General features: G+C 38.8%; 1 protein-coding gene across 1 annotated transcript in view; it reads left to right on the top strand.

Annotated features, from left to right (window-relative positions):
• The window catches only part of PDE3A (phosphodiesterase 3A), a 258,613-nt gene that overhangs the window by 196,017 nt on the left and 36,756 nt on the right, over window positions 1-25,840 (top strand). Inside the window, exons 3-5 of the mRNA XM_016197413.2 lie at window positions 16,643-16,900; window positions 18,722-18,876; window positions 21,715-21,839. Of these exons, the coding sequence (XP_016052899.2) occupies window positions 16,643-16,900; window positions 18,722-18,876; window positions 21,715-21,839 (538 nt within the window). The remainder of the gene's footprint in view (window positions 1-16,642; window positions 16,901-18,721; window positions 18,877-21,714; window positions 21,840-25,840) is intronic.

The raw sequence follows: 25,840 nt of genomic DNA, 5'->3' as shown, positions 1-25,840 counted from the left end.
AGTGATGAGGAGCGTGTAGAAAGAATACAGCATTAAAAAAAGAATACAGGGGCCGGGCTGGACAGCTTCGTTGGTTGGAGCATTGTCCCATACGCCAAAGGGCTTTGGGTTCGACTCCCGGTCAGGGCCTGGATGAGATGCAACCGATCGGCGTTTCTCTCTCACATCAGTGTTTCTCTCTCTCTTTTCCTCTCTCTGTAAAGAATCAATAATAACATATTCTTGGGTGAGCATTTGAAAAAAGAAGAAGAAAAGGAATATAGAGTATCCTAGAAAAAGAGAGACTGGAGTGCCTGAAAGTGTAGGACTTGGGGTAGGTTTGTAGGCAGAGGAGAAGACGTCAGAAGTCTGCGTGGGGAGTATAATTTCAGAGTAAAGAGACACAAATGATGTTAATGGTTACTGTCATCTTGCCCTTACTGAGTGTCCTTCTCAATGTCAGGACTTTATCTGCCAGCTTCTCTGAAAACTCAGATTGGCCGGTTAGGAGTCACTGAGTTGCATTGAAACAGGCTCTTTCTTTCAAGCTGTTCCTTTCTAATATTCCTTACAAAAAATATTTATTAGAGTAAATGCTCCATGGCAAACGTAACGCTCATTATAGCATTTTCAGTTTATGCCTAACATTGCAGCCCAGACCCCAATATGTCACTCAAGCAAGTAGGCAATCATTCACAACCTTAGGTGGGTTATATTTGTGAAAAGTGGTGAATCTTACCTATTTAGAGACTTGATTGGAGGCTTTTTTTTTAATTTCCCAACTCTGAAGAAAGAATATCATCTTGTAAGAGCAAGCATGTGAAATGCTATGTGCTGATTACAATGGAAAGCTCAAAAATACTTGTTTTAAGAAAGCAAAAAGATTGACTCTAGATTTCGAGAATTACCTGTTTGAAGATATACATGATCCTCCTGCACTGAATAAAAGGAGTTTCAACACTGTATACAATCATAGACTGTATACAGGATCAAACTACTGGTTTAGCAATGAGTGAGTTAAAATCTGTTCACTCTTATTTTTTTCTGTGTGCTAGTTTTTCCAGTGATGCAAATGAGCCATCACTACAGAGAAAGTCACTTTCTGTCAGGTGTGCACCTATGTTGGAGCACTAACCATACTAAGGAGCCCTGAAAATGAGCAGTTGGCTGCATGGTCAAGGACCAATGAAAATCAGGGACAGCATCCAAAGGAAATTTGTCTGTCTGCCTCTGCTTTCCATCCCCTTTTCATTATTACTCACGGGGATCCGTGCTTGCCAGTCAAGTATGTGTGTTTGTTGCAAGCAGATAGTGGCCTACGTAGCATGCTTCTCGGCAGGAGGACTTGTAGGGGCTCTTGTTTGACATTAAGGGCCAGGCGAAGGCACACCTTCCAGACTGATTACATTGACTGAGACTCTCCAAAGTTTTGAGAACTGTTTGTAAGAAGAGCATATTGTGTTAGAAGGCACTCATTTATTTCTTATAGTATGCTAAGTACTAGATTATTTTTAAAAAGTGAATCAAAACCATTCCTGCCCTCAAAGTCACAGCCTGGCACAGAATTCAGTCACAGACATTTAGCAATAGCACAATATGATGATAGATGTTGCAACAAAGAACTACGAAGGTTTTGAGGCTGAAGTGATTAATTTGGTGTCAGTTTAGGAATAAAGCTGAAAAGTTTTTGATCTTTCAAATTGGATCTTGGCCCCTTATCCCCACACACCAGAGAAATGAAGCCCTGGGTGGAAGTAATGCCATAAGCAAAGGCATAGGTTTGTGGTAGTGTGTTTGAGGAGGTAATCCAGGACAGCTGGGGAGGGAGGACATTAGCGGAGTATATGGAACTGTAACTGGAAAAGGGGGTTAAGAATTAAAGATTAAGACACTTAAAGGCATGCCAGCAAGTTGAGGCTTGTTCTCTACCTTTGGGAAACCATCAAAGAAAAATCACAGCGCAGCATATTAATAAGTGTGTACTGTGAAAAACTGAGTTTGTGGTGAGAAAAAATGGGAAGAAAAAAGCTGCAGTCACCAACATGCGAAGAAAGGAGAGTGGATTAAGGCAGAGATGAAGGGCATTGAAGGGACGTAGTTGACAGAGACTTCAGTAGAAATTTCCAGGTGCAGTGACCAGTTGGAAGCTGGAGGTGAGAAAGTAAGAAAATCAGTCCAAAAAAAAAAAAGGGTGTCCAGTTTTGGTGAGCGATTTTGTTGTTAGCCAAGATAGGAAACGGGAGGAAAAGGAAGTTTAGGAGGTGACGATGCAGTGTTCTCGGTGGGAAAGTTGAGTCTGAGAAAGCAGCAGACGCCTGGAGGACAGCTGTCCAGGGACCAGATAAGAGCACAGGCCCCGGTCCAGAGAAGGGGTCAGTGTCGAAGCTCCAGCTTCGTGGGTGTTGGTTATAACCCAGGTGAGAGCTGGAAGAGAAGGGCATCGGTTAGGATGAGAAATACAAAACAATAAAAAGGAACAGCAGTTAAGGAGAGAAAGAGTCAGTGAAGCAGAGTTACTTGTCAGAGGGACTAGGGACAGCCGGGCCAGGGCAGAGTCAGGATTGTCCGTAGGTATTTATGATATTGATCGCATTTGATAGGGAGTTTGATTCTATCTGGAAGAGATCTCAATTAGGTGAATGGAAGATTAAATACCTTTTAAAAGGCTATTAAGAGAGAGGAGAGCTCTCTTTCCAGTGATTTAAGAGATTAGAATTTATTTATTTTTAGTGTGTTTTTTTTTTTTTTAAATTTATCTTTATTGTTGAAAGTATTACAGATGTCTCCCTTTTTCCCCCCATTGATCCCCACCCCTCATATCCACCCCACCCCCAGGCCTTCCCCATACCAATGTCTGTCTCCATAGGTTATGCTTATAAAAAGGAATAGAAAGCACCTATCTAGAACAATTTTGTTATCAGGGGAAATGCTGACAATGTTCTTAAGGCTGAGAGGAGAAAGAAGGGGAGGGAAAAAAGAGGGCAAATAAAAAACACAAATTAAAAAAACGAAATATTCTGTCCATGTTAGAAGGACGAGATTAAAAGTACGGAGGTAAGAGGTACTAAAAAGAAGAAAGAATGTTTCACTGAAACAATAGGGAGGATATCAAGAATCACGAAACCCTGTATATGTTTAGATATGTATGTAAAGCTAAATTAAAATTTCCAATAGAGGGTTGGATACTTTCCGTATATTTTCCACCAAGAACTAGAGAAAGAAAATTCATTTAAACCCATTAGGCACTGTTTTTGCCGAGCATGGTTAAAGTTGCTGTGGGAATAGAAAATAAATATAAAATGATTCTTATCTTCGAGAAGCTCATAAAATCTGTACATGTGTAATAGAGTGTGTTTGCACAGGAAGATTTGATGAATGGCGTTTTGATTGTTACAAGTCACATTGGAGGTCTGTGGCATGTGGTAATTTGCAGCTAAGGTACAGCTATGGATAGTGTGCTGGGTGCAGGTGTTAGGAGTGATTCACTTGGCTGGAGTGACACTAGCCTTTGCTCCACTCAGAGCGCTCAGTGGTCTCAGAGCTGTCGGTGGGAGACCAGGACCTGCTGAACCTGAGATAATCATATTTTTTATTGTCTCATAATATTCTGAATATGATAAGACTGTAACTGAAATCAGTTTCTTAAACTCAAGTGATTAACCCAGACTTGTAGACAGATATATTATGAAATTTTATTTTCTTACGCCTACTTATCTACTAATTACATATACATTTGGTAAAGTTTTATGCTCTTTTAGTTATTTCCAACCATAAGCAAAAGAAAACTTTACACAAACTAGCTGTGGCACTAAAGAAATGTTATCAATGTTATTATCTCTTATAATAAGGCTTCAGGGTCAGTGAATTCATGGCTAATAATGTTGTCATTGACCTAGGTTTTTTTGTTCTGTCTGCTTTTGATACTGTTACACATTTGGCTTCATCCTAAAGCTGATTCCACTGTGAGCCGAAGATGGCTGCTAGTAGCAACATTGTTTCCTTCTTCTGGGAGGGAGTTTCCTTTCCTAGAACCAGAAGCAAAGCTCTTCTCATGTCTCATTGACTCCCATTGACTAAGGCTTACCCATCCTAGGCCAAATTCCTGGCCTACGTGGTGGAATCATCATGATTACTACAGAAGTCATTTACAACATCTGCTGCATATGGTTTGAAGAGAGTTCAGAACTGGGGCATTTCACAGTAGCTCTGGATATATTCACCTTGATGTCAGAACGCTACAAAATGTCAATTGACCCACAGTCAGGAGGCCTACTTAATGGACATCTGATAAGCCATTATAATCTTTTGGGGGAGCATAGAGTGTCATTCAGGACAGAGACACTGTAATTAGTTAAAATTATTTGTTAGAAATAGCGAAACCAGCGGGGAAAAATTTGAGGCTATTGTTAGTTAGACCTCACTCTCTCTCTCTCTCTCTCTATATATATATATATATATTAATTGTAGTCATCAGTTTGCCATCAGAATCAGCGCATGAAAGGATTCATTGCTCCTGTTCTGTTTGTTTTAATAATGCTTGCTTATTTGTTTCTATGGGATATTTTAATTAAATTTCTTGTACCATACTTCCATTCTCATCTCCTTATTTTAAGAAGAAATAAAACTACATGGACTGAAATGATAGCTGAAGAGGAATTCACTACCGTTTTCTCCCTAGATCCTTCCTCTTTAGGGGGGAGGTGGAAGCAGCCCACATTTTTTAATCAGCAGTTTTATTGATCTATTAAAATTATAATCTTAATTCCTAAAGTTGTTTTGTCTTCTTAGTGTACATTTTTGTGTTAAAAATCTGTGCTGAATCTCAACAAATTGTTGGCCATTTATATTTCTTAATATGTCATCATTGCTGTACTAATGGCATATGGGAATTTTGAGAGAACCAACAATATGTCCACAAGGAAGAAAACAAATTTATGACATAAATGTTGACTGACTCATTATTAAAGCCAAATGACTAATTTTCTTACCTGATTTCCTCTACTCAGCAACACAGTGTTGCTAAACGTGAGCAGTAGGGTATCAATTTGAGATGCTTTTCATGCAAATCCTTTAAGTTCCTGCCCAACATCTGCTTATTAAATATCTTGGTGAGCTACTGGGGTCTGCTGACCCAAAGATAATCACATTTATTATCTGAATGTCTCATAACATTGTGAATATAATAAGATTATAACTGAAACCAGTTTCTTAAACTGAAGTAATTAACTCAGACTTGTAGACAGATACATTATAAAATTTTATTTTCATTACCACCTAAGAGGAAAATGAAGACAGATGCTTTTCTATTAGCAACAGAAGTCTCCACAAGAGCCCATTAGTTTTCCCTTCCAGCAGCAAGTATTACAAGAGGTTTGTGTTAAGCCTGGGAAATCGGGAGAAAGAATAAATGGTGTTTTTCTTCATGGAGAAAACTTAGAGATCCTCCCTAAGATTTAGTTCTGGTGAAAGTCTAATTTGATTTTCAAGAAAGATGTGAAGGGAGGGAGTACCATGAATTCTCAGCTTACTTATGGTGTTAGCAAGTTCCCCTTTGATAACAAGAGGCTAAGTTGATAAAGATTAATTGAAGGAAGAGTTTGCAAAACTAACAGTGTGTAGCAAATTGGCAAAGATTTTCATGTCATCAAGGGTAAATGATCGTATGTAGGAACAGTTACCCAAAATACGGAGGGCAGTTTAGCATTGTAATTAATAGTGGAGGGGCCCACATTGCCTGGGTTGAGATTCCACCTCTGCTGGTTCCTGTCTATGGAACTTTGGGCCAGTTGCTTAACCTTTTGTACACTGGTTTCAAACTTCCAAAGTCATTCCCTTTATAATGCAATTTTGTAGAGCTGTGAGTTGCCTTCCGGAAAATCAAGAAGTGATCTTGCAGACTTTAATGTTTTACACAAATCTTCTTTGTATGCAAAATTGTTCACAGATAAGCTCACCTCATTCCTTAAAACCACTTAGCAAGAAGCAGATGATGCTCAGGTTCTTTGAGAGGCGAGGGAATCTCAAATTCCGTGCTCTTTATTGGGGGAGCTGGAAGCTGGAGAGCCCAGAAATCCACATTTCAAAGTTGGGACCTCATGTTGGAGCTCTGAGAGTTGTAAGGGCTGAAGGTTGTGAGGAAAATGCCAAGAAACCTGAGGTTTCTATGTCTGATGGATGCCTTTGTTTCTTTGCCACAGTCCGCCTTCCTTCTCCCTCCCCTCCTAGCTGGAGAATCCAGCCCCTTCTTTAATCCTGCGTGGGGGAGAGGTACGATGGGGGTTGGAAATGTGATGAGACCGGATGCCACTTGGTTCAGCCATTTTCAAAGTTTGTGTGCAAAAGAGCTGCGTGGCTGGATGCAGGTATTTTGGGTCCTACCTTTTGAGACACAACTGTTTTCATTTTGAGAAACAGCTTCTTTCACTCTTCCTAAGGTGGTAATGGTACATCCACAGCACCGATTTTCAATTGGTGTCCCCCAAGGATTTTTAAAACATGCAATACCTGACTATTTAGTCAGGGGCACTGACTCTTTTCCCTTAGGTTGTCACATAAAATGACAACCGCCAACACAGCAATAGCTGTCCGGTGTGAATCGAAATTGCACCTGCTTTTTGATCCCATCAACAAAGAATATATTTTTTGGTGTGCTGCACAATTTTAGTAATGAGTTTATGTGTGCCAAGAGATGAAGGGTTCCCTCAGTTTCCTCTTTTGCCCTCTGATCCCTTTCAGTCCCTAGAACATCTTTCACTAGACTGCAGGCTGCTTGCGGGCAGCAGCCCAGATTCATTCACCTTCGTAGCCCGAGGGCCGTAGGCAGTACCAGCTACTCAGTACACATTCGGTTACTATTTGTTGAATAAATGAGGCAAAAGTGGATGTTTCCCAGTCCCCGCATATTCCCTCTCTCAGTTGCACCATTGATAAAATGTATTTTATTCTTAAAATATGGCGATGTCATCGATTTAGGGTGCATTTGCAATGGAAAAAAATACTACCATAACTATCAGTAAGTGGTTGTATAAGCTTTTGTTAGGTAGCGTAGGAATTTTACCACTTAAATAGTATTATTTCTTTGGAAAAATGCATTCTGAGTTCAAAAAATGGTTTACAAGTGTTTTGAAATTTGATCTGTTTATAACTTTGGAAACCTTATTACTTAATTTATGATATCTTTGATTCGTTGTAGAAACTGGAATTTATTGAGTTTAAAAAACATATTTCTGAAATGTTTAATTTGTATTGGAACAATTTGGGGCTATTAAGAGCATCCACTCACCCTTTCTGTTGTTTACATTCTGGAGGGCTGTGATCATGGTACATCAAAAAGAGAACATTTTGTTAGACAGATGGTCGGACCCACTATGGATTTTATACACTCACAAGGGAACACACCTCACTTTATTTTGTGAGGGCCGGCGCACTTGAAGAGATTTGTGAAAGAAGGAACTAAGAGAAGATTGTAGACGAAATAAAGAAAACTATTATGGGAATAAATACATTGCATTTTCTCATGGCCCAATACGGAATCACTTTCTAACTGATTTTCCTTCCTGTGGCTCTCACTCTGCCCTTCCCGGTCATTCCCGCTGCAAGCGCCCCAGTTTTGCATATTGTTGGGGCGGCCTTGGCCCAACCTGCCTTCCCTGCCACACCTTAGTCTTCCTCAAGCACTGTGCCTGGCTCAGTCACATCATCTTCCTCTCAGATACCTTCATCACTCAGTTGCCAAGTCATAGAAGTAGAAAGCTTTGTCTTTCATTCCTGGGCGTGGAATCTGGCCTCGTATTTCCCTTTCACCCCTGTCTTCTGGTAAGTGAAGCAGGAACCTGCCGTGCCCGAGAGGCTGGTCTGCCCGTGGGTCCCGCACCGTCCTTCCCGGGCGCACAGCCCGCCCCGCGCCCACCTCAGGCTGCTTCGAGCTCCTCGGCCCTTCCCCTCGCCTTCCACACCTGTCCCCCACCTCACCAGGGTCCCCGGTCCGGTTGTCCCATTCCCTTCCTTTCCTACCGGCAGACCCCTCCTGTTTCCACTTCTGTGCCTTTTCGTGTGTAATTCCACGCGCAGCCATTCTCCTTTGTCCCCCAACCTCAGCATTGTCTACACCACTCTCTTACCAGGGGACTCATGACCAATTTACAGAGTAAATAAAGCCCAAGTCCAAGAACTCCACCTTCTCCCCTGCCAATCTTCATCCTTCCTTCCCCGTTATCGTGGGAAAGGTAGCCCCGTTGTTAAAGGTCAGCCCCCCCATCCTTTACTTTCTTCTCTTGGGCCTTGATCTACTTACCACCCCACGCGCCTTCACTGGCGTTTAGGCGCCTCACACTAGGGGTCCCCCCTTTAACACCCGCGCTTGCTCACTTGCTCACCAGCCCTTTGGAGCCTGGTTTCCCTCTAGATACTGACACACCTCTGTCTTCCCTGGTACAGCCGGTTGTCACCAAATAGTTGGCTGCATTGTCTCCATTTTCATGTCCTCCCGCTGTTGCTGGAGTTCTTGCGGTGTGACCCACAGCCTCAGTGCTTCACTGGAACCGCGCTCTCCAATGTCCCCAGCGGCCTTCCAGATACTAAACTAATAGGCATTTTCAGAATTGTTTAACCTCTGAAACTCATGGGTCACGGCTGACCACTCATCCCATCTTAACAGCAGCATTTCCCCGGCCCGGTCGTTCCCACACTCCCGGTTTTCAGTTGTCCCTCTTCACTTTCCTTTGCGAGTTTCTCTTTCCCCTCCCTCAGGTGTTGGTATTGATTATGGTTCTGCCCTCAGTCCGCTCTGCTCTTTCTTTTTACACTTCCGTGGCCGTGTGTTTTTGAAACGGCCACATCTGCGTCATTAATACCCAAGAGGTGTAGTTCTGGTCCAGCTGTCCCTCCTGATATTCATCTTGAATCACCCCATGAACATCACATATTCACGGAATGATGAACACCTCGGCATCCACACCAGATCATCCCTTCGGTGATCCCTAACTTAGGGAAAGGCTCTTAGCTACCCACCTGCCCAAGCCATGAGCCTGAGAGTCAGCTTGGCTCCTTCCTGCACACATATTGGCAGTGTCACTACGCTGCAGAGGCTTCTTGTTGCCCTGAGAGGTTCATTAAAGCTCTTGGATTTGGCTCGTGGTCCTTTCATGGTCCATTCCCTTCGACCCCTTAAGACGCAGCCTTCACTGCTTCTTTTTTTTGTTATTTAGATGTAATTGATACATAGCATTATATTAGTTTCAGGTGTGCAATATTCAATATTTGTGTATATTGAGAAATGATCACCACGGTAAGTCTAGTTGATATCCATCACATACATACTGACACTTTTTTTTCTTATGATAAAAACTTTTAAGATCTGTTCTCTTACCAACTTTCAAATATACAATACAGTGTTACCAACTGTGGGCACCGGTACCCTTTTCTACCTGACGCACTCTCTTCTTCACTTGAACTGTGTCCTCAAGGGCCATTCTTTCTCTGCCTCCAGTCTTTTAAGATTTTCTCTTTTCCCCAAATAATACTCTTTCATATACACGAATTCTCTGCTTTACTCTTTTCACTTATGTACCAAGTTCTAGAAAACTGTATAATATTGCTTTCTTTTACCAGTATTATTACATGTCCTTGGCAGTTTCACTGGTTTCTGAATAGCACTTACTCTAGGTTCAGTTTCTTAAATGTACTTTTTATTCATGACTTCAGCACTGCAGTAACAATTCTCAATATTTTTATTTAATTTTAAGTTTAAGATTAGAACATGAAATTGTGCTAGAAGGGTAAAAGTTTTAGGGTAGCTTCCAGAAGATTCAGTTACTTGTTTTAAGGCAATATCATAGACACTGTAATTTGCCTTTTTACATTTTTTTAAGGTAAATAACTAGAAAGAGGAAATTTACTTATCTTTGGAGGGTGGGAGTATGGTACTGAAGACTTCACTCATTTCTAATACTGAGTGCTTTAAAAGCGCCAGACATTAACTAGGCTCTGGGGTTAAACTGGTGAATGAGAATTAGCATTGTCTTGTTCTCCTAACACTTTAAACCTAGAGAGGAAGACAAACCTTCATCAAATGATCACACGCCAAAAGTTCTATTGAAAACCATCACAAGAGCTGTGACAGAGGTTCTATGAATACGTCTGAGAACTGGTCGGAGATGTGAAGTTTTGCTGAAGTTACAGCTCCCAGGGTTTTTCACTTGTTTTTGTTTTTGATGCTTCCAGCGTATGGATTGCGGGAATGGCCCAACAGAAAGACCAGTTTGGCTGCTCCTGCAGCAGTTCAGAGACGATCTCCCAGATCAGCAGGAATAGAAGCAAGTCAGTAGCGTACATAAGTGCCCACTGAGCACCAGGCAGAAAAGAGTCTGGTGACAAATAACACAACACAGATTACCATTGTGTTAGAGTGCACCTTTCAGCGAGTTTTATTTTATGACTATTTTAATCACTAGATATTTACATGTGTAAAATGATTTAAATCAAATTGTGCATGAAAATAGCTCATGTTTACAATGTGTATCTTATAAAAATGGAGAAAGGTGACAGAAGTGAAATGTTTACTTGGGGAAATTATTGCTTATGTAATCATAGTTTCGCTTTAACAGTGAGTCTGAGAGATATAACACAATTTAAACATTTTTATTGCTTTCTACCAATAGGCAGACGTAAATTATTCTTTTTTTAGTTTATTTTTTTCTGTGAAAAAAGGAAACTAAACTCTGCTTATTAATGAGGGAGCAGCCCTCATTCAAAAAGATGTTCCGACAATTAGAGTTCTTTATAAAGGCAGAACACTGCCACCTGTTGTTCACTGAAATTGTTTTTAGGCGAAGCAAATACAAACCTCAAGTTCGAGTTCAATAGCAATTTTTAAAATTTAACAAACAAAAGATCATCAAAATCCATCAACTTGTGAGTTCATGCTTATTTCAGAGATTCTTAATTTTTCTTATAATGTTTACAAACTTGTGCTCAATGGGAAGATCCAGTTTCTTCCACTGACAGAAATGATAAAGCTTTTTATTTGCATAGCAATTTATACTAAACCAAGCCTCCCCACTTTCATTTGCATGCACACCTATGTGAACAGTTCATTACCTGAATCCCTCACAGCTTTTGCCACCCAGCTCATCTTTTCCAATTAGAAGAAACGGAGAGAATCAGCCTGGAAGTCAGAGCAGCTGTTATCTTCTCAGAGATATGGGTGTTTACTAAAGTACACAGTCTAATAAATATGTTTTATTTCTGAAATAATACAACAGTATTCTGTAATGATTATTATTTTTGAGGCTATTGGGTGAATGTGCTAGTGTCTGGAAAGTACTTAAAAAACAAACAGAGGGACCGTTTTAACAATTTTTGGCTTATCGGCAGAGAGGTTATAGGGAAATATATAAGGACACAGAGCTATGTACAACATCCCATTTGATGACCTGGAATGTTCTTTGAACATCAAAAGAGAAGGCAGTGAGTTCTGGTAGCTGCTGGAGTTTGTTGTGTCTCACATCTCAAATGGGGCCAGCAGAGGTGTTGGAAAGCAGTGATGAAGGGCCTGATAAGTTTTTCTCCTACTGTACATACATATTATCTTAAGGAGAAAATCCAAATGTAAACTCATATTCTCTGCCAGAAAATAAAATAAGCAAACATCTGCTTCCTTAAGATGGCATTTAGCCAAGGTTCAGCCTACAATGAGTTACTGCAAAATTTTCACATGATTTCATTTTTAAAAAATTTCCCAACCAACTTCAAGTCTAAAATTATAAATGGGTCCTATGAAAGTATAAACACATATGCAATTTTGCTGGCTCTGAGGTCAGAACCAGTAATATACCAAAGATCATTTATCGATTCCAGCTCTTCCTCTCAATGAATTTAGTACATTAAAAACCAAGATACTACTCTTCCCAAAATCACAGACAGCCTCCCAGAGAAAGATCTGGAGGGTGTGGGGTGGTGGCAAACTACTGTAGACGTGTCAGAGGAGACAGCTCCCAAAAACCCATCAGGCATCTTTTCCCAGCATTGAGGACCAAAGTTGGGTAAGAAAAGTCCCAGTGACTCTCGTTTTATGTGTCATCCCTTACACTGTTTATTCCTCTCTTATCCCAACTCCCTTTTCATCCTGAGAATGTTCTTCCCATGCTGTTTGCCTCCCAGGGTGCCTCCCAGGATGACTAAATAGAAAGAAAGAAAAAACAAAAAATTACTTCCAACAATGGAGCTAAGATGCCTGCTTTTAGAATTCCTTTCACATACTGTTATAAATCATACCAGTGCAATCAACCATATTAACTGAAACCAGGACTTTTGTACAATTACTTTCTAAGAGCCTAAATTTAATCTCAGAAGTATTATGAGTACATGGGAGTAGGGAGTTTAATCTTTATGACTTACCTAGAATAAGTAGTGAACATATTTAGGTTTTTGTTTTGTTTTATTTCGTTGTCGGTGGTGGTAGAGAAATTATATTTCTATGCTGCCTTTACTTATAAAGAAACTACTGACCCAGCATAAGTAAGAAACAAACACACATGCACAATATGCATTTCTTTGTACACACAGTTTTTTCAATGCAATAATAGTAATAATGATAATGGTGGCGGTGATATATAATTATTTATCAAACATTATACTGTGAGCCATGCACTCTCCTGAGACCTATATGTGCCTGATCTCATTTAATCATCAATACTATACAGTAGGTATTATTATTTTCCCCTTTGTAGAGGTGAGAAACAAGAACATAAATGAATTTTCCAAAATCCAAAATCCAAAATATGAACACAGGAAGTCTGACCCTAGATCCTGTGCTCTTAAAGACCCCATGTACTACCTCATACAATAAAAGTTTGATATTGATGAATAAAATTTCACTCTTATATCCTAGTTCTTTATCACGTTGCTCTCCAGCTTCTTACATACACAACCCTCTAAACTATGTGCGTGATGAAAGTGTGCCCTTGTATCTTTTTACACTCCATGTGCTAATTCATGTACCAATCAAGACCCGTAGTTGGTCTGTTCATGTAAGACATTTTTAAAGCAGAGAATCGTAAAAATAAGCCATATATTTTCCGTACCTCTACAAATTTATTTCAACGATATGCATAAATATGCAGGCTTTCACACCGTTTTTGGTGAAGCGCCAAGACTTTCTCTTTGACTCTGTGTCCACTGTGTTGATTTTCCAGTTGTCGTTCTTGCGCGCAGTCGCATTGGTGTGCGACTGCCAGGGCCCGGTTTGTTAGTTCTGTGTTTTCCTACAAAGGAAATGGCTCAGGCACTTGGAATCCTTCTCAGTTGAAAATCTTTCAGGTAGTTATCACAGTCCTTTCGAATCTCCACGGTTGCATCTCCCCTAGTTAGTTTAGCAGAAATCAATGTTAAGGCCAAGAAAATCAGTTATTTTTGGTTGGATATATAAAACTGCTCTTTCCTCCACTGTTTATCAGACTGAAATTCCAGATTTTCTATTTAAAGGTGGCAACCCAAATTTGGTTGTTATTTAAACAGTGTCTGGGGAATTGTACTAGCATTTTCTTAAATGTTAAATATAAATATTTCTATTATAAGGAAAGCCTGCAAAGTAGAGTGTTTTCTATTGCTTGGTTACTTTTTTCTTTAAAGGAAAAGATTCGTGTGATCATCTGCTCCATAAAAAGGCCCAACTGTGGTTTTATGCTTAGTCTATAGTTCATTACTGCACTTAAGGATGATTTCAAGCTGTTAGCTTAAGGTTTTCCTTTAAAGTAACTTTCATATAAACTGTACCTTGAGTATTTATTATCACTATCTAAGATTGTATAAGTTAAATGAAGTATTTCTGAGTATTACTTGATATTCCTAGAAATTTTGTGATATTGAAAGTTGAATAGGGGTGGAGCTGCCCTCTGAGAGTCACTCCATTGTTTCCTATTTTCATCATATGTGAAAAACCTCTGCCATCCACCAAAGTCCCTCTCCCCTAAAATCCCTTCATGATGACTCCCTAGACCTGCCTGCATCTTTGTTCCCTGCCTGCTGTTTACTAACATAGCGGCCAGTCTGTCTTTCCATCTCCCAACATTTTATCTGTGGTTAGTCTTGGCGATTCCGTGGCAAATGGATCAGGTTGCTGGTTTTAGATTTCCTGCTTCATTGAAGCCTCTGGTTATCTGAGCCAAAAAGTGGTGATAAACTCTCATGTATGATACAATTTTGACTGTTATACCAATAAACCAATAAAGCAAAGACCTGACTTCATTATAGTGGGGAGAGTTTTTCAACAGGAACAGTGTTCACTGTGGCTTCTTAGCCAATTCCAGTATGGATAAATGAGGATGAATTAGTCCAGTATGGACTAATGAGGATGAAGTTTTAGTTCTGTTTCTGTTTTAGTTTAAAATTCTTTAATATTTTTAATATATAAAAATACTTCTATTACTTTGAGAAATGTATGTATTATTTAAAAGACATAAAATGGAAGAATTATAAAAAGACTTTTTTTCTCACCAATAATTTATTTTAAAAATTCTAATTCTGATTGTCAGTGAACATGCTCTAGTTTTTTCCAGATTTGTAAGTTTTAAATCCTGAAAACATTTTGACAAAACCTCTCTAATTATTAATTATTAGAGCATAAACTGTTAATTTCCTTGTCAGAAAATCTGAAAATTGATGTCCTGGAAACAAAGTTTGACTTGAATTTTTAATTTTTTAGGCAAAGTGTGCAGTGACTTGTTAGTTTACCTTTATTAGAACAACATGGGTAGGAATAAATATTACTCTTTCAGATCACACTGAGTTTTTCAGAAGCATAATAATTAGAGATGCACTTGAAAATACATGTTTCTACAAGGGAATGTTAACCTAGTTCACTGACATTTCTCATGGACATTCTTGAAATTAATAATATAGGTACATAAGTGAAATATACATAGACATCTTAAAACTATTACTATTACACTAAATTTTTATACTGGTTTATAATATATATTTAGGCCTGCACACAGAGAAAAGCATGGCCCGATGATTAAATAAATAAAGCATTAAATACAGATATATATATAGGAATGTAAAATGAAAAAGCTCAGTATTTATTCCAGTGTACTAGTTCAGCACTTAAGCTGCAGGATGAGAGTATTTGTGTTTGCAGCCCAGCATTTCCATGTTCCAGCTATCTGATTCTGATTATGGCAAGTTATTTTTTACTAATAAAAATGACGTTAAGACAAATGAAAAGATGCTCAACATCATTAATCATCAGAGAAATTCAAATTAAAACCACAATGAGGCATCATCTCACACCTACCAGAATGGCTATCATCGATAAATCAGCAAACAACTGGTGTTGGCGAGGGTGTGGGGAAAGGGGGCCCTCGTACACTGCTGGTGGGAGTGCAGACTGGTGCGGCCACTGTGGAAAACAGTATGGAGGTTCCTAAAAAAATTAAAAACAGAGCTGCCTTATGACCCAGTGATTCCACTTCTGGGTATATATCCAAATGCACGGCCAAACTAATAACCTTGTATTGAAAAACTCCAGAATTATTACTATTATCATATCATTATCATTATTGAGCACTTACAATTGCCAGTGCAACATTAAGTAACTTACATATATTATCCCTTTTCATTCTTATGATTGTTTTCTGAGGTTGGTACTATTACTATGTCCATTTTACAGATGGAAAATTCACAGCATAGAGAATTTAATAACTTGCCCAAGATCATGCATGTAGAAAGTGGTGGGGTCAGGAGTCAGGATTTGGATGTAAGAAGCCTGCTTCCAGAGCCTGTGCCCCAGTTACTGACTGCACTGTGCTGTTTAAAGTTGCGGAGATCCAGTGTGCCTTGCACTGTGGCTACATCCCGACATGGCCGGTCCTCGGTATGCTGGCTTTAACTTCGTGGCCCTCCTCGCCCTGACTCCGCCCAGGCTGTCCCTCACTCTGCCCCTTTCTGCCTGTCCTCTGGCCTGCCCAGCAGCCTGGGGAATATTCTTCTGTTCTTTGTGGTCTTCGTACCTCAGCAAATACTAGGTAACGGCTCTCGGCCTAATGGGCAGTTTGGCAGAATATGACAGACGTCTTGCAGAATCCCAAAACTAAAATTTCTGTTCTTACCAACCACACGAAGAGGGGCAGCTCGTGAATTTGAGCACAGACCGGGTTGCTTTTTGTGCTTGTCTCTAATAGTAGTTGAATAAGTACCATAGACTAGGCTACAATATTACGTTTTAGTAAAGCTGAAGTTTTGTCTGTTCAAAAGAAGTTACTAAAAAAATTTTATAGTATATTAATCACGTTATTTTCAAAATGAAATTTCTAGATAATATACATTGAATGTTGAGGTCTTCATAAGGAGTAATTGATATGAAGTGCTTTTCAGGTTCTCTGAAACTTCTTGTCTTTTAAAAACTAATGTTTATCTTTTTAATCTCTTTAAATACATCCTCCCCCTCCCCCAATGTTAGCATTAAAAAAGTGTGCCATGAACACAAACGTGGCGGAAGCCATGGCAAATCTTGGCAAAAATTGAAACAGAAATGAGATTTGAATGTTCCTTGACTGCAGCCCTGAAGAGTCAGCTCAGTCCATTTTGCAGACAAGCCCGGTTTCATTCTCTGGGCCTGCAGACACAGGCCACTTCTTACCTGACTGTCCTTTGTTTGGGGTCCCAGTCCTCAGGAACCAGTATTACTGTGGATATCGCCGTGATGGGGGAGGCTCACGGCCTCATCACCGACCTCCTGGCCGACCCTTCTCTGCCCCCCAACGTGTGCACGTCCTTGCGGGCAGTGAGCAACCTGCTCAGCACCCAGCTCTCCTTCCCAGCCATTCACAAGCCCAGAGTGAATCCTGTCGTCTCCTTCAGTGAAAACTACACCTGTTCTGATTCTGAAGAAGGCTCTGAAAAAGACAAGCTGGCTATTCCCAAGGTAGGTATCAATGACACACCCATGGGAAGCTTAAACTCTTTTCTCTTCTAGTCTCTTTCTTGTCACTACAAACCCATGTGTTGATTTATTTCAGTGACTCAGTGAAATGTGTTGATCAGGGTGACCAAAGGAATGAAATTTTAAGCATGAAGACTTCTGTCCTTATACTTGATCACTTTCTGTAAATTAAAATTTTACCATTTTATGTAGCCTTTTTTGTTCAGACTTTCAAGAAGTTTTTACTTCTATATGCCAGACCCTGTTGTATGGGATAAGGTTATGGCAGGAAAAAAAAAAAAAAGGCAGAAGTCCTTGTTCCCATTCTAGCGTGGATTCTGTGTAAAATCCGTTGTGTCTGAAACACAAGGTTTCTTCACTCTTTTTGTATTCTTAGTAAGGTATCCTTTATAGTACCCTATGGCTTTCCCAAACCCAACATAATTTGAACTCAGAACAGTTTTAGTTGATTTTGGATTATTTAAAGTAAAGATTGTCTTCGTGTTTTGTATAATTTTTTCTTTTTACATGTAAGATATAAGAGTTTTACAGAAGTAAGCTATAGGGGATAGATCCTCCACCCAGTTTAGACCTAACCTTAGTTGAAAACAAGACTTTAGAAAAATCAGAATTTAAGTGGTCCCTGGTGCATCCTGCACAGCTATCTATTTGAGAAACAAGCAGCCATTCTCTTGAGCTGGTGATCAATTGGTAACACCCGATCTCTTGCTATTGTGTCTCGTCACTCAGGAACGTGTTCTTCATGTAACTTTGTCAATTAGGCGTTTACATAGTTTCCTTCCCACATATACTTCTCTGAGAAGGGTATGGCTCAGCATGATATGGAATGGAGAGAGATTAACTGATTCCTTTGGCTCTCAAAATAGATAGGAAGTCAGTGACAGATTTATAGGCAACAATCCCGGTATTTACAGTGCTTTACCTTTTCTCTTGCTATTAAATTACCCTCTGAGGTGCAAATTCAGATCTTTAAGAGGCATTGAAAACTATTTAGTATCAGATACATATTCCACTTCTCAGAAGTTGTAACCATCTTCAGAAGAGCAGACTGCATCTTTGTAAACTGTGCTTACAGGACTGGTCTACCAGGAGGCCAGTGGGTCGAGCTTCTGCCCATTATAACTGTTGCTGTGGTTGTCGTAGAATACCTACACTTTCATTTTTAAGGTGAAAACCCTCGTTGCATGGTGGTGCTCATCCTGGTGAGGTCAGTGCTGATGATGCCACATATCCCACTTAGGATATGGAAGGGGAAGCAAGAATAAAGAGAAAGTTGCAGGTCAACCAGCAAGGTCTTCTGTTATTGGTGCTGATGACATTACCCATGTGCCTGATATCTAAGTGACATTAACCACAAGAGAGGTGGTTAATTTTGTGTTATACTAATTTACTCTTATGTGCTGTCATTTGTAAGTCAAGAAATTAAAATAGTCTCTGGTGTAGAGACTGTTGTGCAAGATGATATAAATTAATTCATGCCCCAAACAAGTGACTTCTGAGGAAAAACTTCTGTGTATAGGTACATAAATACTATTGAATTAATATAACTATAAAATTATCCCAAAGGTAATTGACTGTCATCCCAATAATCATTGAAATGAAGATCCCAAAATGTTATTTTGTATTCATTTATTTTGATTAGAATCTTTTACTGAATATCTGAGTACCCACATTTTAGATAGATGATATTCAACCAATATAGTTTAACAAATTTACTTCCAAGTAAAACCCATTTTCTATATTACATTGAAGTTAGTGGTAGGAAATATGCCTGATAATAAAACCAACACTCCTTCTTCCTAGCGCCTGAGAAAGAGCTTGCCCCCCGGATTGTTGAGACGAGTTTCGTCGACTTGGACAACCACCACCTCAGCCACAGGCCTGCCCACTTTGGAGCCAGCCCCAGTGCGGAGGGATCGGAGCGCCAGCATCAAACTGCATGAGTCACCTTTAACCGGGTCAGGCAACGCTCCTGTTGGTTTCACATCTAAATACAGGCGAAGGGAGGCCCAACCAGCAACAGTTGGTTGGAGGCCAGCTGTGAAAATGAAAAAAGTATATGTATGGTTTAAATGCAGAGCAGCATAGGGATTAACATCAGATGATTAGTCTTACATTGTGCTGTGTAGTCTTAAATAAAAATGGGGACAGTGACGTTAGATGACTTTTGATGGGAAGGGCTGAGCCCAGAATAAAGAAAGGTAGGCTAGATTTAACCTAGACTGAGATCCATATTGAGATCCTTAAATCAAAGGTATCCAACCTGACATTTGCAAAAGATTGTTAGATTTCCCTGAGCCCAGCTTTCCTAGCATTATACGAAAGGCAGAAGGTTGGAGCAAGAAGTAAATCCTCATTCTAACAGCTCTTAGATAAAGTCAAACACTTGGTAATTTAAACATTATTTAGACGGAGAACAGATTGGTGGTCGCCGGGAGTGTGTGGTGTTCAAAATACATGAAAGGGGTTCAAAGGTACAAACTTTCAGGCGTAAAATAAATAAATAATGGAAATGTAATGCACAGCATGGTGACAATAGTTAACAATATTGCACATTTGAAAGTTGCTAAATGAATAGACCTTAAAAGTCCTCATCAAAAAAAATTTGTGTTTCTAACTATATGTGGTGATGGATGTTAACCAGACTTGTGGTGATTATTTCATAATATATACTTAATAATAATACAAGAATATAATTTCACAATAATTCAAATATCAAATTGTTATGTAGCACGCCTGAAACTAATACAATTTTATGTCACTTATACCTCAATAAAAATAAATAAGCTTTCATTAGTATAGTAATCCCAATTTTATAAAGTGACTTCAAAGCCAAAGGAAAGATAAGGTTAAGATCTAGAAAGAATTTAAAAAAAACATCATGAAAGAGATGCTTTTAGAGGAAGCTAATGTAGTTGTTCTTTGCTGTTTTGAATAAAAATAGCATACTTTTTATTAACTTAATAATTATGAGAACATTTAATATATGTGGTTTAAGGTTTCTGAAACATTTGCATCAGTTTTATTAATGACTTAATGACTGAAAAATAACCACAGTTTTGTTGAACTATATGATTGCAGTATTAGAAATAATTTTCTCCTGTTCTTGGCCTTGAATATAAATAAAGCACCATTCTGAGAGGGACAGAGAAATGGAAGGAAGCCTTTGAAACCATAAGAATTTAATGATTGCTGGCTTTCCTTGCTTTCTTGATTAAAATTATGTTTAATTGGTTTCTTCCATATTTACATCGATTGTCTAATAAATCTATAGATTCAAAAGCAAACTCAAATGATTTTTTCTTTCACGTACCATTGTACTTCCATTCCCTCTTATTACCTGGACTTTTGTAAAACTCAACACCAGCACGGAAGGACATTACCCAGTATGTTTCATGAACATTTTAGAAATGGGGTACCGTAAGTGTCAGAGTATTAAATCAGACTCAACACAAATTATTGATCTTACTCATTGCTAAATTTACTGTAACCAAAGGATATAGGCAATAACAGAGCAGGTGCTCAGCCTCGTTCCCTTCAGGGGGTCTGTCACTATCAGTGTAGCACCCTGACAGTCCTTTTATTTTACATGAGCACACGTTCTGGCTTGGTTTCAACATGAAGGATTCTAAGCAGTGCCTGCATATGCTGTTTGCACAGATGAAGCCATTTTGGTTGTTGTCTAGCTTACACAACAACCTCCATCTATTCATGACCCCATAATCACATCAATTTCAGGTTTATTTGCAATAAGTCACCCAAATAGACCAGGTACATCCTGCTTACAGTGCCAATCTAAGACTGGGAAAGGGTCAATTATACTCATGCACATTATAGATTTTACCCGGTATTAATTTACTAATGCTTGAAAGCACTAGCAAAATGCACAATAATTCCCTTGGAGTAGTCCAAGATTGTCAGCACAGCTTCCTAGATCCTTTTCTCCCTCAAATTACAATGGATTCTGTTTCAGATTTAACATGAAAGGTTTTGAGCAATGCATGCAGATAGGTTTTGGTTTGGAACACCTCCAAAGTGTACATTCAGTTAATTACACTTCTGTGTAACATTCTCTATTCCAACCATCTATAGATTTATAAATTCCAGATTAATTTACAATAATAACCTAGACAAACCAAGGATATCCTGCAGAAAGCATTCCCTAAGCGAAGCCTCACTGTCTATTACCTTTCCCCTAGTGAATAGCATCAGTGTGTTTAGCAGCAGGTTCATCATTAACATATTTACAAGGAGACTTCGATCATCATTCCTCTCTTTCCAGGGCATCACGAGTAAAATAAATTGTAGGTCAGATGCCTGTGGCTGACCCTTCTCTTTACAAGGAAATTTTGCAAAGAATATTATCTTTCAATGATTTTATAAACATTTAATTTTTGAATTTAGGTACACCAAGAATGAGAAATAATAAAGAGCCCAATTAATTAAGCTTCCCTGCATCTTAACTGGTTAATTGGCCAAGTTGCTAGAAAATCTATGAGGAACATGATCCTGTAAGTAGAATGAGGTGTTTGATTCCTACTTATTGGATAAACAGGGAAGTTATCTTTGCTTTTTTGTTAACCCAGTGTGCTTGAGGAGTGACTGCTATAGCCCCACAGCAGAGACTGAGCTTAGATGCCCTATTTTGTCATTTGGACAAAGTGGTTTTGTCACTAAGCCTGGACCATGGCTCAGATTGGCAATCTATTATGTAGATGATGGTTGGGTGTTGGCAAGTTCTGCCCCAATGATTGATGAATAATTTCTTTCTCTTTCTTTATGCTCTGTCTTTATAGTGCTGTTAGTTCTGATTCTTGGAATAACCCAGCGATGATGACCCTCACCAAAAGCAGATCCTTCACTTCGTCCTATGCCCTTTCTTCAGCTAACTATGTAAAGGCTAAAAAGCCAAATCGCCCAGGTAAGTGACTTACTGGGAGAAGAGTTCACGCTCACTGAGCGTGCAGTCACCGTGTGAACTAAGTCTTAAGTGTTTAAATATGATTCAGGAGATGCTCTACACTTAGATATATTTGTTTTGACTTTTCTAAAAAGAGAAGGCTTCAATCCCAATTAATTACTTACATTTCCACTTTATATGATGAAACACATGCTTTCCAGGTTGCTGTACCAGATATTCTATCTTGAGCTTATTGGATGAATAGGAAATCACTGTTACCATTGAGGATAATCTCTGGAAGCATCATCTTATAATATCAGAGCTAATGATATACTTATGAAATTGCAATTTTATTCTTAGTGGCTGTTGAAAGAAAATTATTTTTCAGGAGTATGGTATTTATATGAGATTAAAGAAATCCTTTATTTACTATACATATTATAATTTTTCAAATAAATTCTTACTTTATGTCGCTCACCTCCCCGCCCCCATACACCCCAATATATAAATATTGAAAGAAGAGGTATTTAAATTTGGAGAAAATAAATTCAGGACTTTTGAAAGCTCTTTGAAAAATCCCACAAGTTTGCAACCAGAAGAGCCAACAGCACTGTGGCAGGAAGTTTTCCTTCCTTTTCAGACAGGTGCAACATGAAACCTGATGAGATTTTTCCTGTCCAGGATCTGGCATCTGTCTACTACACGGAGTTTTCCATGTGGGTGTCAATGCACTCCTTCTACGGCTAAGCATCAGCTTCTCCCCTCCCTCAAGCTTGATTTACTTAACAAATATTTGTGGAGTGTTCACTGTTTCAGACACTAAACTAGTTTCAAGAATGTGGCCATGATTAAGCCAGACCCTGTTCCCCCTCTCCTAGAATTCTCACTTCCATTGTGCTGGGGACTGTAAACGGGTCATCAGCTCTTGCTGTATAGTGTTTTAAAGGCTATAATAAGGAAGCAAGGGAAGACTTTCAAATAATCAAAGAGAAGAAAAGAGATATAAGACCCAACACATTGAGAGAAAGCTTGAGAAATGATTTTTAAAGGACTGGCAAAGCTAAGAAACAGAAAGGGAGAGCACTGAAAGAGCAGGAAGGGAAACGAAAACAAGTATGTAGACAGAGCCCAGTTGGCATAGGACCTGGGGAGCTATGGTGAAGAGCTGAGATAGCAAAATTAAGAACAATAAAGTTTCAGGCACGAAAGTAAAATGATTTGGGGGGAGATGACCTCACTTAATCAGAACCTGTGCTGACTCAAAGCTGGTGTATAGTTTTTGTCAGATTCTTTCATTGCATTTTATTTTACTTTCTCATCACCATTTATCCCCTCTTGCCCTCTCCCACATCCCTCCTTCCCCCTCGATTCCCAGGTGAGAGGTGGCTGTTCACTGTGGCCACTCCTTGGAATATTCTGACTCTGTCTTCATCGGTCAGCACTGCAGAAAACTCTCATGAGATTTTCAGTAGCTTCTGGTTTAGCTTCATTTAAAAAAAAAAAAAGTTTTAATCCTCACTAGAGGATTTTTTAAATTAACTCTAGATAGAGAGGAAGAGAGAGAGAGATGAGAGAGCCCACAAGCTTTCGGTGTATGGGACGGCACACCAACGAATTGAGCCACCCAGCCAGGGCTCCTTTTAGCTTCTTCCTCTCCTGCCTTTATAGCTGCCTAAGAATTCACCAAATGGCTCAAGAGGAAAACCGCCCCCTTCTACGGGGCTGTTATACGTTCAGATTCTGACTGGCACGGTGGCCCCAAACTCCAGTTTTTGTGCTGTCCGTCTCCTGACATTGCCAATAGCTCTGCTGGCTTGTTTCCCTGATGCTGCATCCTTCGGCCTGGACTCTCAGCCTTTTGCTCCGTGCTGATTGCTAGGAAATAATGCTCTGAAAGGAGGAACATTCACAGGATTTTAGCTCACACTGCTGAGGATCTCTTCTTTCTGGAAACCTAGTCCCCCAAATTAGTTCTCTCACCTTGATAGCTTTTAGTTTTTAACTCAGCATATTTCTATTTGTTGCCAAAGGAACATGGATTTGCTGCAAACTATAGAATCACAAGCAGAAGTTCTCAAAGTAGCAATGTTCCCATGAGGGTTAGAGAAACTAATCACATGCCACTAATATTTCAAGAGACTGTCTTGAAATACACTTTTATTTTTAAGAGACACAAATTAAGGAAGCATTTCTGTTGTCTGTTTTTACATCGAGGAAGATAATTTAATGACTTCTTTCCCTTTGATCACCCACTTTATTTTGGTGACTATTTCTTGAAACCATTTAAGCACCAACTTTGCTTAAATCTCTAACTGTTTTGTGTTAGGAAGATACTTTGTCCTAAAAGTTCACTGTATTTATTGGAATTGCATCAGTGAGCGAAACCATTAAAGGTAATTTGGTTTTCCAAAAACTAATCTGGTCCTCTCTGCTCTTTGAAAATGTTCATTAAATTTTTTACCTTAGAAATCATTAATGGCCTGAGAAATAGAATTGAGCTTTCACCAGGGCCAGGAACAGGACAAGGTGGGCAAATACTTAAATTGGGTTGCCCTGAGGGCAGATACAGATTAACTCAGTAATGTGGAGACTCAGGTGTGGGACTCCAACAAGGTGAAGGAACTAAATTTGAGCATTTTACATTAAACCTCAGACCTTTAAAGGAGCACTAAAGTGGTCATAGGTGAGGAAGACCCTTGGCTCCCTATAAAAATATGTGCAAATAATTTTTGGAAAGCATCACCAGCTAAGGGCAACATGATTTCAACATATCAAGTTCAAACAAATTGGAATTTGCAACCAAGATCACTAAGCACACAAGAAACACAAGTTAGAGAAAGTGAAGGGAAAAAATAGCAGAAAAAATAGCAAAGGGTTGAGATATTAAAATGCTAAAATATTTCATTCCTTTAAAAATATTTAAAGAAAAATATGAGGCTATAAAAATAACAGCAATGGGAGAAGATATCATTGCTGACCAGCTAAATATAACTTTTAAAATTACAATCAAGGAAATATGATATGTTAAGTGACATAATAGAGTATTCAAGGGAAAATTAATAAACTGGGAGGCAGAAGATGTGAAGAAATCACCCAGAATGCAGCACAGATGAGACACTAGAAAATGTAAAAGATATAAGAAAAGGAATTAAACTTTCTAATTACATAATCATAGTTGCAGTAGAGGATAGGGGACATAAACTCTGAGGATAAGTGGAGTAAAGGGGAAAAAATTCACACATTGACACAAAATGATGAAACTACACAACACCACAATAAAAAATAAAATCTTAAGTCAGCCAGATAAAGACAAATTACCTTTTCAGGAAAAGCAGTCAGTCTGAGAGAATATAATAGTCAACCTAAAATTGTGTGTGTGTCAAAGCTATCTCACCAGAATAGGAATGAACTAAAGACATTTTAAGATGAGTCAAAACTTTACTAATTACCAAATCTTAACTAAAGGAATTAATGGTGGATGTAATCTAGAAAGAAAAGTAAAAGTAGAGAAGTCTAAGATGTAATAAAAATGGTGAATAAATAAATTTGAAAACTATGAGTCCATCAAATAAACATTATGTGCTTAAATAATTGTATTTCCAGATTTGTGGGTATGTTTTAAAGATTTTTTAAAAGACAATTAAAATATTGGACAATAATAATATGTTACTCAAGGGATGAAATATGAGTTTAAGTGTAGATCAGAAAATGGATTCAGATTAGGAAACGGAGTCACAGAAATGTTAAGTAACTTGTCCAAACTCACATAATTCACCCTAAATTCTTTCTTTTGTCCAAATAACTTTATACTAGAAAAAACTGAGTACAACGAATTGAGAAAATTTAAAATTAAATTTTTTTTTTGGTGCTGTCCTTGGGTGAGTACCAGATAATGGAAGCATTTGGTTTTCTGTCACTTGTTTTTTCCATTTAGGTAATAAAATTAAAATTATTACAATAACCAACATGATAAACTCAAGAAGTTGAAATTGAATCATGCTGTATACCTGAAACTAATATAT

This window comes from Miniopterus natalensis, chromosome 2, assembly GCF_054644295.1.
Source record: "Miniopterus natalensis isolate mMinNat1 chromosome 2, mMinNat1.hap1, whole genome shotgun sequence".
In the NCBI taxonomy this organism is placed as follows: domain Eukaryota; kingdom Metazoa; phylum Chordata; class Mammalia; order Chiroptera; family Miniopteridae; genus Miniopterus; species Miniopterus natalensis.
This window is presented reverse-complemented; position numbering and strand designations above follow the sequence as displayed.